At 55.9% G+C, this 18107-nt stretch overlaps 1 protein-coding gene across 2 annotated transcripts; it reads right to left on the bottom strand.

Moving 5' to 3' along the window:
- Positions 1-2512: 2512 nt before the first annotated feature.
- CLK3 (CDC like kinase 3) lies at positions 2513-16897 on the bottom strand (the record flags this gene model as incomplete). 2 transcript variants are annotated; one of them, XM_080691796.1, is made up of 13 exons in its annotated part: positions 2513-2689; positions 3321-3411; positions 3634-3713; positions 4252-4334; positions 4520-4649; positions 4738-4832; positions 5939-6105; positions 6772-6888; positions 9128-9194; positions 9472-9568; positions 12077-12293; positions 12938-13089; positions 16808-16897. In XM_080691796.1, 12 exons carry the CDS (start codon positions 13087-13089, stop codon positions 2513-2515), a joined length of 1473 nt encoding a protein of 490 aa, XP_080547922.1. The 2 variants fall into 2 exon arrangements, with proteins under 2 accessions (XP_080547922.1, XP_080547921.1); XM_080691795.1 differs by lacking the exon at positions 16808-16897 and having other exon boundaries at positions 12059-12293.
- Positions 16898-18107: the final 1210 nt, after the last annotated feature.

Genomic DNA, 18107 nt, shown 5'->3' with positions numbered 1-18107 from the left:
AGAGGCCTTGGGCAGCTGAACCCTGCAGTCCCATGTTCCTGCCACTGAACCCGACGATGAACGCCTTAAGGATGTGAAGCTTCATGGACCTTGTAAAGTTTTTCTCTTGGATTTTTTTTTTCCTGTGAGAGAACAGAATACTTAAAACTGGCCTATCGCCTTCTTAGCCAGCTGGCCTATCACCTGCTCTTAGAAAGGCTTTCTCACTGGGGTGTGGGGCAGGGACAGGCTGAGCACAGTGGCTCTAGGCATCTCTACACCTGGTCCCCTGTGCCAGGTGGGGCATTGTTTACAGACATAGGCAGCTTTCAGACTGTGTTTCAGGTTTACAGCCGCTGGGCCTGGGTGAGCATCTTGGAGGGTGGGCCAGGTCCTGTTGGAGGCGTGCACCTGCTCTGCTGAGAGCGTGTGGCTTTGTGTCCCCCCAGCTTCTCCAGCCTGGCTTCTCTTCCTTTAATCATGTAGTCCAGGCTGAGCACACCCGTCCACCAGAGGGCAGTCCTGTGCTTTCCATCTTCAGCCCCTCCTAAGCTCATTGGGGCTTTTAAGCCCTTCTCCTGAGCTGGTATAAATTTTACCCCAGGATTTTTCCTAGAGTCTATCCATTCCATCACTCTGAGAGGCAGATAAGGGGGTGGCATCAGGATGGTGTTACTGGTTTGAAATTTCATGCTGGTTTTCTGTCATTTTCAGTACAGGTTATATACCTAAGGTTTTATTACCAACAACCATAGTGCCAGAAGAGGCCAGACCCCTCAGGGTACTGCTACCATGTCCAGGACAGGGAGGCCCTGGGAAGCCTGGTGCTGAGCCAGATGGGGCTCCTGGTGCTTCTGTCCTAGGCCACCATTCCCTGCCTCCTCACCTGTACCTACATGCTCTACTTTTTGGCTCTCTCTGCCTGTTCCCTGAGCTAGCCCTCCACAGCTGTCATCACAGAGCAGGGTGCATGTCCTTTCCTGCCTGGATGCCACCCAGCTCTGAATCTTTTCAGGTTGTTTATTCTAGTCCCATAGGCTTGGAGCCGGTGGCCTGTCTTGGATATGCTCAACTGAGATGGGTTAGGGGCGAGGCTTTTACAGGAATACCCACCGCTCAGATGCTAAGGTGCCATACCCTAGAACCTGCCTGGGCCCTGGAGGCTGGCATGGGACAGGAGCCGCTTGTAAAGCACTTGTACTTTTTTTTTTTTTTTTTTGAGCCCACCACTGATTGAGCGGTGGGTGGAAAAGTAAGCTTACCAAGGGTTGTTGGACACAGGGTAGGCCCTGGTGCCATTAGGTTTTGGACTGCCTATCTCTTCTAGGAGGCCAGCCAGGAGCAGGCAAGGCAGGACAGGCCAGCCCCTTTCTCCTATTTTCTCTGCAGTGTTGTCTCTAGCGATGGGAGGCGGCCAGGGACCATGTAGTCTTGTGCATTGCATCCTTCCTGAGCCACTGCTCACTCTCAGGGCAGGCAGCTCCCAAGCTAGGGCCACAATCTGGGGAGCAGTCTAGATAACAGGCATTTTAGCAGTCATTACAGGTTCTGGCTGCTTGGAACTACAGCACCCCTCCCCCATGGGGCACAGTGGAGACTGAGGGACACTTCTAGTGCCAGTAAGTTGTCCCTGGGGGCAGTGGTTTTGTGGAGTGACCACGTAAGAGTTTGTGACTGAGCCTCCCCTTCTGATCTCCCCAGGGGGTACCTGGGCCACTCCCTGTCCTCCCTTGCCTGGCCTTCTCCAGAGGTTTTAAAGATGGGTGTGATTCCTGACTCAAGCCCTTTTCAGAGGCATCCTGCCCAGTCCCCAAGGGCCCCTAGTCAGGTGGTCAAGGCTTATCATCCATGCAGCTCTTGGAACCAAAAACCAGCACTGTAATAAAGCTGAGTGACTTGAGTTTTATGCTGTGTGAACTGCTCTGTAGGTTGTGATGAAGTATTGCCTCTGCAGCCTACCAGCCCAGCCGGATGGTCTCGAGAGACTCAGTAGACCATACTTGCTGGGTGCACATGGCTTGCTCCCTTCCTACCAGGATGGGTAAGACCTACTCCGTGGGGATGCGGGGCAGGAAGTAGCCTTCTTAGGTCTTGTAATGGGCCTGCCACGTTGGGATCAGAACTGCTCTGCTTTTGAGCCCAGAGGGAGGCCCCAGCTTCTGGTCTGCTCACTGGCTTACCCTTTTGCACCTGGCCCAGTTCACACTTAGCTCTCCACAGGCTGAGCTGCTAAGAAAGACTTTATTAATAAGATCAGGGAAGGGAGAAGGCAAAGAGCCCCAAGATGGACACACTGGTACCAGGGGTTACAAACAGTAAGAAACACTTTATTATAACTTTACAACATATAAATAGCGTGAGTCAAATCTGTGCTTTCTGGCAGCTGGGCACCAGGCCTCCTCCCCTGCAGGCTCCTGCCTTCCTTCACATTGCACTGTTCATTGGTGGCTCTGGCCAAGGCCTGGGGGAGAGGCTGGAGAAAGGGGCCAGCAGGCAGCCCAGTCCCTCTCCATCTTGGTGCCGGCTGCTCCTGTCATCTGCTGGGGTTGCGGCTGCTGTGGAAGGACCGCTCCTCGGGGGTCAGGCCAGCAAAGAAGGGGTGCAACAGGGCCTCCGCCAGTGTGATGCGCTGGGCAGGGTCAAACTCTAACATCCTCCTCATCAGGTCAAACAGCTGCACGTGCTCCAGGGAGTCCTGGAGCATGTAACTCTGCTCAGGGACACAAGGCGCCTCAGTGTGACGACAGGGCCGCGGGAAGCCAGCAGTCCCCTTGCCTGCAGGACGCCTTGCTGGATGGGGTTGAGGCGGCACTGCTGCCTCCTTGGAGGATTCTACTCCGCCCTCTGGACAGACAGTTGCAGCTGCTTTCCTTTCCGGCATGACTTTTTTGGCTATTGGGTATCTCACTGGGTTGGTGCCTCTACCCCACATGCAAAGTCCTGACAGGTGGGTAGACATCACCTCTGCAAAATTCACTTGTCCAGACACCAAGTGTAGTTGACAGGCTACCTGGTCATGTCTTCCCTCCCCCTTGCCTCTGTCCTGCCTAGTTCTTCCCAAAACAGAGGAGAGGGACAGGAAGCAGCAGAGTCTCTGATATCTGGCTCTTCTGGTGTTCCCCAATTGTATTCATAGCCACCCTGTGGGGAAGGGGTAAGGCTAAAAGCCCCTCTGGGGCAGTTGCCAGGAAGCCCCGCTGCCAGCAGCCAGCAGCCTTGGGTGCTGCCTCCCACAGAGCCGGATGGAGGAGGCAGCCTTTAGCTGCCCGTCCGGTCTGCTGTTTGCCCGGTGCCTGGGGTCTCCTTGGCATGAGTTGAGTTGGGGGGAGCCAGAAACTGACCTTCAGAGGTTTGCAGTTCTCCTTCACATACCGGCCATCAGAACTGTTCTCATCCCAAACCAGGCCCCCTTTGTAGAAATATTTCTGCTTCCTGAAAATTCAAGGGAGATCAATTTGCAGACGCTGTCAGAATCAGGCCTCTGGTGGGAGTTGGGAAGGGCAGCAGCTTTGCCAGCTCAGTCGGAGGGACATACAAAGAAGGTTGGGAGGAGTCATGGAATGTCCAGTAAGGACCATGTATCGCTCTGGCACCCTGTTGACCCACAGCCAAGAACGGGAAGAGGACCGCCTGAGAGCCACGGGGGCTCCTTACCTGGTACGGTGGATCATGTGTGATGGTATGGGCCCCAGAATTTTCTCCATCATCACCAAGTGCTCACGGTTTTCATGGGTCTACAGAAGGCCAGGGACACAGTGAGGAGGGATCAGTCCAGCCTCAGCTCCCTCAAGGAGAGAGAGTAAGGGGTGACAAGAGACGGGCAAGTGCTATCCCTGCCCCAGCAGATGGAAGCCTTGGAAGCCTATCAACAGAATGCGGCCCCAGCCTGGCCTGGTGGCAGCACACAAGCCTGGACCAGGGACAAGGCCGGCCTGTTCCCAGGGCCAGCAGGTAGACTTGTCCAGCTGCACACCTCTGGTGGGCTTCTCTCTCTCCCCTGGAGGTGCGCAGGCCTGGCACATTTCACCCTTGTTCATGCTAAGCCTATGGCCTAAAACTTCTACTCCTGTCAATCTTCCCTCCTTGCTGTTCTAGCAGAAGACTCAAGCGCTCCAACTATGCCAGCCTCTTCCATCCCTGAGCACTGACAACCCTGAAGAGTCTGCATCTCGTGACTAGTGGGGCGCAGAAGTCACCTGTCTCCTCAGCCGCGGGGTCTTCCCACCCCAGTGCCCTGCGCACAGCCGGTTAGAATCTAGCTCAGTGATGTACCTGGAAGAGTGTGAAGCCCCGGTAGTACTCGAAGAGAATGCAGCCGATGCTCCAGACATCACAGGGCTGTGCCCAGCCCAACTCTGCAAGCCAAGATGGGGAGAGGCTCTGAGATCCAGCCTAGAGACGTCTGGCTGATGGGACTCTCACAAGGTCCTGACTAAGGCTCATGACACCACCCACCCTGGGTGACAGACTGCCAAGCATGCCACCACCTGTGTCCTCCAGACAACCGCCTGGTATAACAAGGTTGGGGCAATTCACTCACCAAGAATCACCTCAGGTGGGCGGTAGTGACGGGTGGCCACGATGGTCGTGTGATGCTCATGGTCGAAGGTGGCACTGCCAAAGTCAGCCACTCGGATGCTGGTGTTCTTCACCGACTTCTCCTCACAGCTCTGAAAGGCAGAGCAGGCCAGTCAGATCAGTTTACCAGCTGGTAACCCAGCCCCGAGAGCACCACACCTTGCCTCACCAGTCCTCTACCTTGTGCTCATTGTAGAGGGTTTCAAACTCGGAATTCACAAACAGGATATTCTCTGGCTTCAAGTCTGTGTGGGTCAGCTGGTTCTCATGTAGAACTAGAAAAGTGGAAGAGAAGGGGAGGCAGACCCTGAGAACCTTGTCTCTCCCTGGCCCTCCTGCAAGCTCTAGCCCAGACCTCTCCAAAGCTAGCAACTGCCAGAGCTGTTTACACCCCACCTCAGCAGGGAACTGGACCCCATCCTGCTTCTCCACTGGTTTTCTTCTCAAGAGCTCTGTTCCTGAGATCTCAGAGGGCTCTGCCTTTATAAGGGGTCTAGGGAAGAGATGGTTTTCCATCCAAACACCCTCTTCATCTCTTCTGCAGGGACTAGGACTCTCCAGTCTCTTACCAAAGCCACACTACATAATTTTCAGGGTGTTGTGAAATGAGAACACAGATCCCCGTATTGAAAACTTAGGTGCAACTGACTGCACAGGCCACATATCTGTGAAGCCAGCCCTGACCAGGGAAGCCTTTTGCCTCTGCCCTAAGTCCTACCAACAGTGGCTTCCTGCCACTTTCAGAACCAAGATTCCCACCTGGCACAGCACAACTGTGTGGCCCAGCGCTCCCCACTGAGAGCCCCTCTGCTGGAGTGAGCCTCAGCCCAAGCTGTGCAGGCCTGTGCTGAGCTGCTCCCCTGTGTTTGTCCCAGCTACAACCCAGGCCTTGCGCTTCCCAGCCTTGTCTTAACCCCCTCCCCTCCAAGGGCCTGTCAGTACTACCACGACTGCCACAAATCTGATGGCGTTGAACACTGGCATCACTAAATATGTTCAAGGCCGGCAGGCAGACTGAGGACACTTCAGGGTTTCTGGTTAACGGGCGCTGTCAGGTCTGGCTAATACCTTTTTCTCCTTGGCATGAAGGTGGGAAGCAGAGTTGGTTCCTGGGCTAATTTGAGAGTTCTTTCCCATTTCCTCTCTGAGCACCTGGGGGCAGACTTCAGCCCAGGAGCTCCCTACCCAGGGAACCCTAGCCCTTCCATCCTCACAGGTTCCTACCTGAAGACAGAAGGCCTTCCACCCAGGGCCCTGCCTGGAGCCTCTCAGGCCCAACAGAGTGGTTAGCAATGTCCTACAGTCAGGGAGGCAAGGCAGGACCACGAGGGGACTGCTGCAGGAGTGTGGCCACCCATGCTTCATCTGAGGGTGGACTTACATCTAAGGGCGTGGCAGAGCTGGTAGGCCATGTGTCGGACGTGTGGTAGGGGGTAAGGCTGGAAGTTATTCTCCTTCAGGAACTCAAAGGTGTTCTTGCCCAGGAGCTCGAAGGCGATGCACATGTGGCCATGGAAGTTGAACCAGTCAGACATCAAGACGCACAGGCTGGGAGAGAAGGATGGGTGGGGCTCAGGCTCTGTGCTGGGGCTGCCTCACCCCCTTCAGATGAGCCAGTGCCTCCTGCTGCTAGGCCACTGGGTCACACACTACAATGCAGATCCACATGAGAACACCAGAAGCACATCTCCCCACTTGCCATCACCCAAGTGAGCTCTGGGCAAGGACTGGACCTCCTGCTGTGGGGAGGGGCAAGGGTTCTGTTGGAGCTCACCCACTTCTGGGATGGGAGAAGCCCTGCCTCGGGGTTGCCAAGAGAGGGCTGGAGGAAACCCAGCACACCACAGGCCTCCCCACACTGCTGAGCTTCCTGAGGGCCTGTGCAGACCTGCTCGGCCCAGGCTTGGCACAGTGCTTGGGAAAGAGGACAGGTTCAGTGTCTGTCTGCCAAAGGAGGACTCCTCTGAAGGTCTGGAGGCTTCACAACCCAGTGCAGCCCCCAACACAAATGCAGGCAAAGGGCCTCCTCAGAACACAGAGCTGGCTAGACGGAGCTTGGACTGAAGACCAACACTCCTTTGGGCAAGACTAGTTTGCCAAACTCCCCTGGCACCGGCGTGGTGGTGAGAAGGCACTGCAAAGCCCCTGGGGCACACTGCTGGGCAGGAACAGACTCCCCAGGAGGCTGCCCTCCTACTCCTGGCAGACACTCACAACTTGTTCTCTTTGTCCTTCTCCTTGATTTTCTTGAGAACATTGATTTCTAGCCGAGCAGCCTCCCGGTACTTGCCCACATTGCGGATGATCTTCAGGGCAACCTGAGACTTCCCTCTGGTGTCCAGGAAGGAAGCAGAGGTCTCATCAGCTGCTGCCCAGCCCTTCCCTCATCCAGCTCCCAACACGCAACCCAGCAACTCCTGACCAGCCCTGCTCCAGGTGGCCTGCCCTGAAGAAAGCAGACAACTGAGGCCCAGCCTGCCCCACATATCACGGCCCTACGCCACCCAACAGTAAGTTCCCCTGGCCTCAGTTAACGTGCTCAGCCTCCACACTGGTCTCGGGCTTTATGTTCTCAGCCACTTCCAGCTCCAGGGGGGTAGGGGGGTTGGCAAAGGGGTAAGGACCAATCCTGCCAACAGCACCAGCCTAACAGCCAGGCTGCCCCAGAGCGCTCGCAGCCTATCTCCAAGGGCTCTAGGATGGACCAAAGGCCTGGCAAGGGACCAGTGGGATCCTTACTGTGAGGCCGGGCTGCTCCCCTTACCACACCCTCTCGGCCTCCCTCCTCCTAGTCACAGCATTAACCAGCATCCAGAGAGGCGTCCAACGAGGATTTGAACAATTCCTGCTCTGTCCTTCCCACCCCCACCCCAGTAGGCCATATGCAGAATTTGAGCAGAAAAGGAAACCTGCTGGGGCTTGGCTGCTGGGTCCTGTCAGGGACAGCTAGTACTGAGATGCCCCGTGGGGACTGAAATGGCCTCTGTCCGCAAGGGTGTGTACTCTGGGGCCTCCAGGAGCCTACGGACAAGCTCAGAGGTCCACGGGCAGAGGCACTTTTTTTTTTTTTTTTTTGCGGTACTGAGGATGGAACCCATTTCCCAGATTCTCTGTGAAACGAAGAAACTCAGAAGAATGGCCATTCCTCCAGCCTTCTCCTAGCACAGGATCCCTCCATGACGCCCAATCTTCAACATGGGTAGTGTATCACTTTCAAAGAAGCCTCAGCCAAGTCTGCTGGCTCTGAAGATGGGGCCCTTTCTTTCACTAGCTGAATTCTGCTTCTGCATTACCTTCCACTAGACCTGCCCTCTCTTTGGGTACCCTAAGGTCCTCTGGACTCTGTGCCTGCTACTTAGTGACTTGAGATGCTCATTTTCCCTCTGGCTACTCAGAGGAACACAGCCTAGATACCTGAGCTGCCCTCACGTGTTGTGGTTCTTGGATCTGCCCTATTTCCAACTGGTCTATAGATGTCCCCACATGCACTGGTCCCATCTCTAGCTTCTTGGGCCACAGAGTCCAAGGGGTGTTTAAATGAGAACTGGGAATGAAGGGAAGCTTTCCCTTAAGTCACATTCTGGCTTTATCTCATGGTTACGGAGATAGCTAACACCTGGGTCTATCCTCTTTACCTTTTTGTGGTGGGTGGGGATGGAACCCAGAGTCTTGGGCATGCTGGGTCAAGATAGATTAGGTAGCTCTATCACTGAGCAGCCCTCTTACTGTGGGAGCACTGTGGCACCCAGCTCCATCACAACCAAGATTGATACAAGCAAACCCTGTGCAACTTTTTTTTCTCTAAAATAACAGCTGCCATAACATATAGCTCAAATGAGACAAGCTAAAGTACTAAACCAATAAAGAGGGCAATTAAGACAAGGAGGAAACTTGTTGGGGCGGGGGGGTAGCCTCCGCAACCCAGAACCACAGGCAAGGAAGCAAAGGCTCCGGTCCTGACAAATGGTAAGGGAACTGCTGGGCCTGGGAAGGGTGAGGTTCTCCCAGTGGCACAACACACACACAGGTATACCGCATTCTCCTTGGTCCACGCGGCAGGGACAACATGACACCCTACCCACATGGGGGAAGTTAGTGTCCTGCTTAGTAAGAAAGCCCTGGGTCTCATTTCTCTCGCTTGGGACCTGTGTGACCTCCTGGGGAGACCAGGAGGTTGTCAGGCCTGGGCTGGGCTGGGCAGCACTCCCAACCTACTGCCAGGCCAAGAACCCGAAAAAGCTCACTGGAAGCAGCTTCAGGCCACAGAGATGCCAGGACCTAAGCCCTGTTCTTATACCCACCACTGCAGCCCTGGCCAAGTGGGGAATCTGAGCAGAACCATTCACTGACCAGCAATTCTTAGACAGGGGTATCATGTAACTGCTGCATCCCCAACATTTCTCCCTTGTTTCAAGATATCAGCAAAACCTCAACATGTACAAGTCAGAACCCTGCTATGGTGCCACCCTTCAAAACGAAGGAAACTGAGAGCTACCACCCTGAAAATCTCAACCTAGCTCTTCCTAGGAAGATCACATCTGGAGCCAGCTGTGTGTCCTGGTTCACTCACCTGGCATGGTCCAAGCACTCCACCACCTTGCCAAAGGTTCCTTCACCCAGGTTCCCCACGATCTCATCTACGAGAGAAAAGAAGCTGGGCATGAGAGTCTGGAGGGTGGGAGGGTGGCAGCTCCTGCAAGTTCACAGCATTCAAATTCTCAAAAACAAAAAAGGTTTCTCTCTCACTGCTACACTCTTAAAAACAGAAGTTGCTAGTGTCTGTGTCATTCAGGCAATTACTGGTGGCCCCACTAAGGCGCCACGCGCACTAGAGGCCCCTCCAGGCAGGAGAGGTCTTGTCTAACAAGGGGGGTAGAAAGTAGAGAGGTAAAGTTTTACGAAAGGTGGCTGTACATCGCTCTTGGAGCCAATCGCCGATCCGGCACACCAGGTGGCCCTCCTTGTCATCTTCCACACTCCGGCTGCTGCGCTTACTGCTCTGTTGGCTTCTCTGCATGCACCGCCCCCCGAAACGCCATCCGACCAATCGCATGGTAGGCGGTTCCGATTGACAGATTGAGGTGTCAGTCAAAGGCAGAGGTGGAGACGGTGAGGAGCCGGTGGGTTGGTTGGTTGGATTTTCCAGATCCCAGCATTTCATAAGGCACACAGCATATATAACGATAGGGATATTGCAAGGGACACGTCAAGACACAAACTGACTTCAAAAACAGAAAAGTAAAAACAGCTACAGGTATGTAAAGAAAACTCGGACATTATCTATAAGAGGAGCGCCACAAACGCTCGGAAAGATGTCCAGCCTCTGCCGCTGAGGGGCTGGGTCCTGAGCACAGCCACAGCCCTGACTCCCTCCTCTTCTGAGTGTCCCCCTCCCGGGCCCTCCCATGGTAACTTTGGCCGGAGCTGAAGATGCAGTGAGAAACGACGCAAGAAGGCAGCTGGCCCAGACTGGGTCTCACCATCCGGACTGGTCAGAGGGCTACCTGGCTTCGGCTGCACAAAGCCCAGCCTATCGTCACCTCCTCCGCTCGCCCATACGGCCTTGCACGTGCCCAACAGCTGCCACACAGAACCAAGCTGCTATTGTCCCCAGACGGCATCTTTGGCTAGACTTAACCACACTACAAGAAACGGCCTTCCGTCAGCAGCCCTCCTGCCACCAGTCTCAAGCAGGAAAGGAGCCTGGGATCCTCTGGGCCAGCCAACCTCCAGGCCTCCTACCACAATGGCCCACACAGGCCCCAAGCCAGATCCTGCCCTTGGCACCTGTGCTGCTCACAGACCAGGCCAATCCCAATCACGACAACAGAGGACACCAAGAAGAGATGAAATGGAGCCACAGACTTGCAGTGCCATCCTGTGGCAGTGTGTGGCACTATAAAGGCCACACTGGACTCGCTGGTGTGGAGGCAACTTTCAACCCATGGCCGCTCAAAGAAGTCACAGAACTGGGCAGAAAAGATGCCTGGCCCCCTCCATTGACCCCACCACTCCTCTTTAGGGGCCTTATGGCCAGCACGAAGGAGGCAGGGAAGAGATGGGGAAGAGAAGACAGCACATGACCTCAGAAACACAAAATTGGATTTCTTTCCCCAGGGGATTGGCCTCAGCCAAGATATGTACAACCCTCCACACTAGAACACTGGCCAGTGGGCCTTCCTGCATTTTTTCCAATGTCCTGTCATACAGGCGGCTTCCCCTCCTTGCCATAACTGCCTCTCCTGTAAAGAAGAAAGGCTTAAGCTAGGCATAGTGACGCACACTTGTAATCCCAGTACTTGGGAAGCTGAGACAGGAGGAACACAGGTTCGAGACCAGCCTCAGCAACTGAGCGAGGCCCTCTGCAACTCAGTGAGATCCTGTTTCAAAATAAAAAATAAAATAGGGCTGGGGTTGTAGCTTGGAGGTAGAATTCCCCCAGTTTCATCCCAGGTATGAAACACACAAGTACCCCCCCAAAAAAAAAAGAAAAAAAGAAAGAAAAGAAAAATAAAAAAGGCAAAAAGGCTGAAGAGGACCTGGCTAGAAAACAATAGAGAAGCTCCCATCTGAATTGTCTCATGGTATGGCAGTGCACGCCTATCGTCACAGCTACTCAGAAAGCCGAAACAGGGATCACTTGAGTGCAGGAGTTTGAGACCAGACTGGGCAACACAGTGAAATCCCATATTTTTTGTGGGGGATGGGGTGGGCTGGATTGGACACAATGGCACGTGCCTGTAATCCAAGCTACTCGGCAGGCTTGAGTCAGGAGGATGAGAGTTTGTGGCCAGCCTGGGTCACTTATCGAGATCCTCTCAAATAAAAAATGATGAAGATGTAACTCAATGGTAGAATGCCCCTGGGTTCAGTTCCTAGTACAAAAAAAAAAAAAAAGAGCTGGGGCATGTAGCTCAGTGATAGAGCACTTGCCTAGCATGTGGGAGAACCTGGGTTCGATCCTCAGTAACACACACACACCCCCCAAAAAAAAAAAAAAAAAAACTGAGCTGACAGGCAAATATCCCACTCCCATGGGGCACTGCAGCCTCTGGGAGGGGTGTGGAGATGAGACTGCAGGATGTGGCTGCAGTTCACACCTGTCAGAGCACTCACATACATGGAGGATGATCTGAGGAAGGACCAGGCCATGCAGCCCCAGATCACATACTGAAACCCCTCCTGGGATCCCTGAGAAGCATCCCTGGCCACTTGTACCATGTGGCCTATGTCTGAAGCAATGTGTAGACACAGATAGGCTGGGGTCCAGCCGGCGCCGGAGCCAGAGCCCCTACAGCTACCACTGGCAGGGGGCCAGGAGATGGAGGGCCAGGGCTCTTGCCCAGCCCTGCACCTGGACCAGACGACACATACACACACACACACACACACACACGCACGCACAGCAGCGGCGCTCAGGGCTGGCAGTACTCACCCAGACCAGCCAGCCTGAGAGAAAGGATAGAAAGAGATGAGGCCCAATTTAGGCCCCAGCCGGCACACTCTGGCCACCACTCACCGAGGAGGTGCTGCTACAAGACCTGGTGCGATGTTTGTGGCAGTGGTGGGCATGTCTGCGGGTCCGGTATGGTCCCCTCTCCCGTGACCGCCGCCGATGACGAGACCGTGAAGACCCATAGCAGTCCTCCCCAAAGGATGGGCTCCGCTCTTCACAACGGTACACATCGCTGTCTCGGTGTTCCCGGTATCTCCTCTGGTAGGGCAGACGGTCATGGCTGCCAAGGGGGGCATGGGGACACCAGTCAATGAGGCCCTTGCTCCCACCAGCCAGGTCCCTGCTAGCAATCAAGAGGCATGTGGTAGGAACCCATCCTTAGAGCCTGTTGGAGAAGCATCCAGGCTGACAGGAAATTCGTAGAGGAGGGGAAGGTGTGAAGGTGCCAAGCTCACTCTCCAGAACTGTGGTAGTGACAGTATCCCTCCAACGCCACAGGAGATAGGGTACTGGGGAAGGTGATCACAATGGAGGGCCTCTGAGGATGCCCACACTCCAGAGTTGATTCTGGCTTGCTGTACTCTTGAGACAGGACAAGGGACGGATATTCCCAAGGATGAGAGTAAATTCCCAACTCCCAGTGAAGAAGCCTCAGGAGGTTAGCAGGGAAGATGCTGGCCTAGAATGTAGAACAACGTGTAGGGAGACGAGGAAGGGGCACTCTAGGACAGAAAGAGAAGGGGCAGCAAGGAAGGTAGCCACTGCTGAGCCAGAAAATGCAGGTACGATCAGGTGAGGAGCCCAAAGAGATCAGGGCAGGGATCCAGGGGCAGCTGGACAGAGGTGAGTCATCTTAAGTCTGAGGCTGCCTTAACCAGTTGAGGGAAGGAGCCCTTCCTGCCTTCCTTCCCAGCTCCCGCTCACCTTCTGGACCGAGATCTCCGAGGGGGAGGCTCCCTCCGGGCTGGGTATCGAAGTCTCCCTTCATGCTCCCGACTGTAAGACCGTCGCCTCTTCCAGCGGTAGCTCAGGTACGGGTCTGGCTCAGGGGAGCGGTATCGCTTACAGTGATGCATCTAGGCCGTGAGAAAGAGAGAGCCCTGCTCAACACACAGCTCTCTGCCTCCAGCCACAGGGCACTGTGAGGCCGTGCAGGTGCTCCTGAAGAGGCCCATTGTTCTGTTTGGGGGCAGCCCCTCCCAAGGTTTATGAAGTGAAGAAGAACTCTGAGGTCACACAGGCCAAATGACAGACAATGGGTAACTCCCTTCTCTGCCAGTGAGCAAACAAACAGCTGCCTCACTCACTGACACACCTGAGCACTTGGGGAACTGAGTGAGCCAAGGCCCAGGTACCAAGGAGAGAACACAGGCCCGGGACGGTGAGCACTCACAGGGACACTGAGGACAGGGAGATGGGGAGCCTCCTGTGTCAATTCCATCCTGCCAGTGGGGTCCCATGACCCAAATGCTCAGGAAAGCCTGAGGCCAATCAACAGACTGCTAGCATGGAGCCAACACACAAAAGCAAGGGGCCAAAGCCCTGGTTTAAGAAGCTAAAAGTTGCCTGGCTGAGGTCCTGATACTGGACCCTATTCAAGACAGTAAAAACAAGTTAGTGTACAGAGCCACAACAGAAATGTAAAGATCAGGCCTTGGAGAAAGGAGCTCAGGGGCTTACTAACATTCCCCAGCTCCCTCAAGTGGGCATGAATCCAGGGGGCCTTCCCAGTCCTTGCTGGTCTATACTCAATCTCAGTACCAGGAAGATGCGAGGACCTTCAGAATATCTAAGTTCAAGCTGGGCATGGTGGCGCATGCTTGTAATCCCAGCATTCCGGAGGCTGAGACCGGAGGATCACGGTTCACAGACAGCCTCAGCTACTTAGTGAGGCCCTCCGCAACTTAGTAAGACCCTGTTTCAAAATAAAGAATAAAAAATAGGAGCCGGGCGTGGTGGCACACACTTGTAATCCCAGCACTTGAGAGGCTGAGACAGGAGGATCACATAGGTTTGAAGCCAGCCTCAGCTACTTAGGCTCTCAGCAACTTAGTGAGATCCTGTTTCCAAATGAAGTATAAAATAGGTCTGGGAGTATATCCTGGAAGGGGGGGGGGGAGCCCCTGGGTTCTACCCTCAGTACCACACACACACACCAAAAAAAAGAATATCTAAGATCCTTGCCTGAGGTCCATTTAGCACCCCTCAGACATGGCAGTGCCATGCTAGTGCCTTACCTTTCTCCAACAGTACCATTACTGTTCTCTCAAGTCCCCTGCTCCAGCACCCTTTCCTATGTCCGTCTCAGGAGAAAGAGGGTTAGCTGCCTGGCAGGCCTATCAGCACAAGCATGCAAGATAAAAAGGTCCCACCACAATATCCCCGTAGGGAATCATATCCACTAAAGGAAATCGCCAGGTTTGATCTGCTACCAGCTGAGAAAAATGACTAAGAAAGGCCAGCTCCCTGTTCTACCTAAACTCCATGGATGGCTGGACCACAAACCAGGGCCACTCTTCTTCCCAAGACTTCACTGGGCTAGTCAACCTTCAGTCCCAGGTAGCCGTAGATTTGTCTGACTAAGCATATTTTGGACAAATTCACAGAAGCTGCCCCATCTCACCAACACAGTCCATCAGGATAAAAACAGCTCCCTGCAGATGAGCCAGATGGTGAGGTACACGTGACCATCTCCCTAGAAGCTTCTCCATGAGCTAAGAAAGGCACTGCCATCAATTTAACCACTAGCAGCCACCAACCCCCAACCCCACCTGGGAAGTCTGGTCCCAGCAATACTTAGAAATACTATAAAATCAGTGAAAGCACCCCAAAAGTTTATATTTGTTTTGTTATATTTGTTATTTGATGATCAGCTGACTAATGTTTTACTTCAATTATCCTGGGTCAGGTGCCCAAGCGATGGACTAAAAGCAGAATCTCATCTCCCACTAATTGACCCAGAAGATGCCCCATTCGCTGGGGCACACTCCTTCCCACAAATCAAGTGTAGTCCTGTTCATCCTTAATAGGCAAAGCACCGGATCTAGAGGATATGATCTAATCCAAACCAGACCAAAACTCCATTCTGGGATCTAGAAGATTCTATGTCCACATGTGTTTATATGAATGGAAAGTCACAGCTGTTGGGTGTCAGTCTGAATCGTAGCAATGCCACTTCTACCTGTGTGCCTCTGGGCAAATTATTATTAAACTACACTGATCTTCAGCTTCCTCCTGAAATAAAGGAACAGTAATCTCTTCTAAGGTTCTGTGAAGTTTAAATATATTCTTCAAGTCAAATGCCTATCATAGGTTTGGGGCCACAAGAAGTATTAAAGGCAGCTTTTCATCAACACTGAAAGGGTACCAGGTAACATATCCAGGGCTCTGTGAAATGGCTTATGGACATTTTATAAAACCTTCCCAAGGGACCTGGGAGGAAAGAAATCTGGCAGAAAACCCTAAACTAAATCCCAGTGCTGTCATTTACTGGCCTTGTGACCTTATACATGTCACTCAGCCTTCGTTACCATGCCTGGAAGATGAAGATAACACCTCCCAGCCTGGCAAAAGAGATGCCAGGTATGAAAGCCATTAAGTACCACATACAAGGCAATGACTGGGAAGATAATCGCTCCTGTAACATTCCAAGTAGGTGAAATATGAGAAATCCCAGATGCTCCTCATCATCCTCCCTGCCAAATTCTAGGTGGGCATGTGTCTTATCAATTGTCTCTGATTGCTTGAGACAGCAGGCAGGCTTTAAAGAAGCTAAGAGCCACGATTATTCCTTGGGAGGCTCTGTACGAAGAACAAAATGCCAGTGTGAAGGAAAGCAAGGCAAGGATGCCAGTTTGTCTCTGAGCAGAGGCCTAATCGGCTTCTCCTTTGCTGTTCCTGGCCAAAGAACTGGGCTGACAAGAACAGCCAGCCAGGTCGGCGGCTGCCCTCCCGGATTCAAGCCATCCCCCGTGTCCCGTGGTTATTTTTGGCTGGCATTGGCCCACCATTGCAACCTCAAACCTGCCACCTCGCAAGCCGCTGCCGCCGCGGGGTGAAACGCTCCTTTTCAAGGGCACGGAGGAGGGAAGCTGGAAGGCGGCCAGCTCCGCCTCGACGGGGGCCTGGCTCAGGCAATTCCCACCCCAGCTCCACATCAGAGCACCCACACCCGGAACTAGAGCACAGAGACTCCAGGTCGAACCGAGGAGTGGCCTGGGAATCTGTAGTGTATTTCCCGGGCTGGAGCGGGTCTATCAGCAAAACAAAACATGACCGGGGCCTGCAGCCCTCGCTCACTCCCTTCCTTCCGCCCCGTCTCCCATAACCGCCACCAGTGGGGCGAGGGGAGGCTCGGGAGAAAGAGAGAAAGCCAGCTGGGGCCAGAATCAAACTCCGGGAGGGAAGTGTGCGGACTAAGCCTCGAGCGGGGGTCGGAGCGGCTGGAGAGCCCTTCCAGGCTCGCCCAGGGCGGACGCCAACCCATCCCGCGGGCAGGCGCACGGCCGACACCGGATCCTCGCGGGGGCCGCGGACGCCGCCTGGGCTCCGCCCCCAGCACCGCGGGATCCAGAAGTCGGGGTCTGCAGTGACCGCCCTCCGGGGGAGAGGCGGCGGGTCAGGGGTGAGAGGTCGGGGCCGCAGCTTAGGCGAGCCGAAGAGAAGAAAGGAAGTGGGCCGAGACCGAACCAGGCGCCTAGGCGCCGCCACCAACCAGCTCGCCCATCCAACTCACCCCAGCTGCCGCCGGCGCCGCCGCCGCCGCCGCCGCCGCGGGCCCCGGCCCACACTCACCGTCTCCCAGGCTCGGGCTGCGGCTAGGCCCCACTCCCCGCTCCGAGCGCCTCTTCCGCTTCCGGCTCCGGCCTCCGCCCGCGGCCGCCCCGCCCCCTCGCGCGGCGCAGGCGCAGGCGCAGTCGGCCCCGGCTCGACCCAGCCCCGCGGCCGGGCCGCTCTAGCCCCCGACTCGCAGGCTCTGGAGGACCAGCCCGCTCCGCTCCGGTCCGAGCCGCCGCCGTGGGGGCTGGCTCCGGGAGGGCCGAGGGGACGGCCCCAGCCGCGGCCCGCCCCTCGCCGTGTCGCGGCGCACGTAGGCCCCCGAGGCCGCACAGGTGCGCGCCCCCCGCCGGCCAGGCGCTCGGAGCCGAAAGGTGGAGCCAGGCGGGCGGCCGGGCTCATCCTCCTTCGCCGCCGCGGCGCCGCCGTGCCCGCCAGCCTGGTCCCGCGCGCGGGCCGCAGCAGCGGCGCTTCCCGGCGGCCTCGGAGGGCGCTAGCGACGGCGGAGGCCCGCGCGCCCCGGCTCGGGAAGGCGGGCGCGACTCCGCTCACGTGAAAGGGGCGAGCGACACATCGCTCTGCCGGCGAGTGCGGGCTTTTTGAAAGCCGAGGCGGCACGCCCCCGTCCGCCGTGCTTGCAGCGCAGTTTCTGGGAAGACACCTTCGAGCCGCGGCAGCGAGGCCCCTCGGCGGGCCCGAGCCTGGGGCAGACCCTGCCCTTCGTGAGCTCCGGCGGGGCGCCTTGCAGCCGGCCAGCGCTGTCTCCTTAAACCCGCGCCCGGCCGCATCTCCAGCGACTCGGCCGCGGGACGGGGCCCTGGGCCGCGTGGGGCGCCCAGCCCGCCCGCCCATTGGCCCGCGCCCGGCCGGGCGGGACCAAGAGGCCCATTTTGCCGGAGGAAACAGGTCGGAGTCCTTTAGGAGACCTCGCTGCGAGCGTCCCCGCCCCCGGGTCCTCGCGGGCGTCGCGCGGCCAAGCGGGGAGAGGGCCGCCTAATTGCCCCACGCCACGCGAGGGGCCAGAGCGACAGGCCGGGCCGGATGGCTCCCCAGCCCCGCCCCTCCTCGGGCTGGCCCTAGGGGGACTGCCCAGGCGTCCCAGCACCGCGGGGGCGCCGCCCGCCAGGGCTCCTGCCCCGCCCAGGGCTGGGGATGCGCGTCCCCGCAGGTGTTTTCGCAGCAGAACCGCCTTCCAGAGTCTCACCTGTGCTTCTGGTCCTTTGCCTTTTACTCTCCCCAAAGTTGGGGTCTGATGGCATAACCCGAGGGGATGCTTAGTAACCCCCAAATCTCTGAGCTCCCACCCGAAGTAAACAAC

Source organism: Muscardinus avellanarius (genome assembly GCF_963383645.1).
Source record: "Muscardinus avellanarius genome assembly, chromosome: 3".
NCBI classification, from domain to species: domain Eukaryota; kingdom Metazoa; phylum Chordata; class Mammalia; order Rodentia; family Gliridae; genus Muscardinus; species Muscardinus avellanarius.
This window is presented reverse-complemented; position numbering and strand designations above follow the sequence as displayed.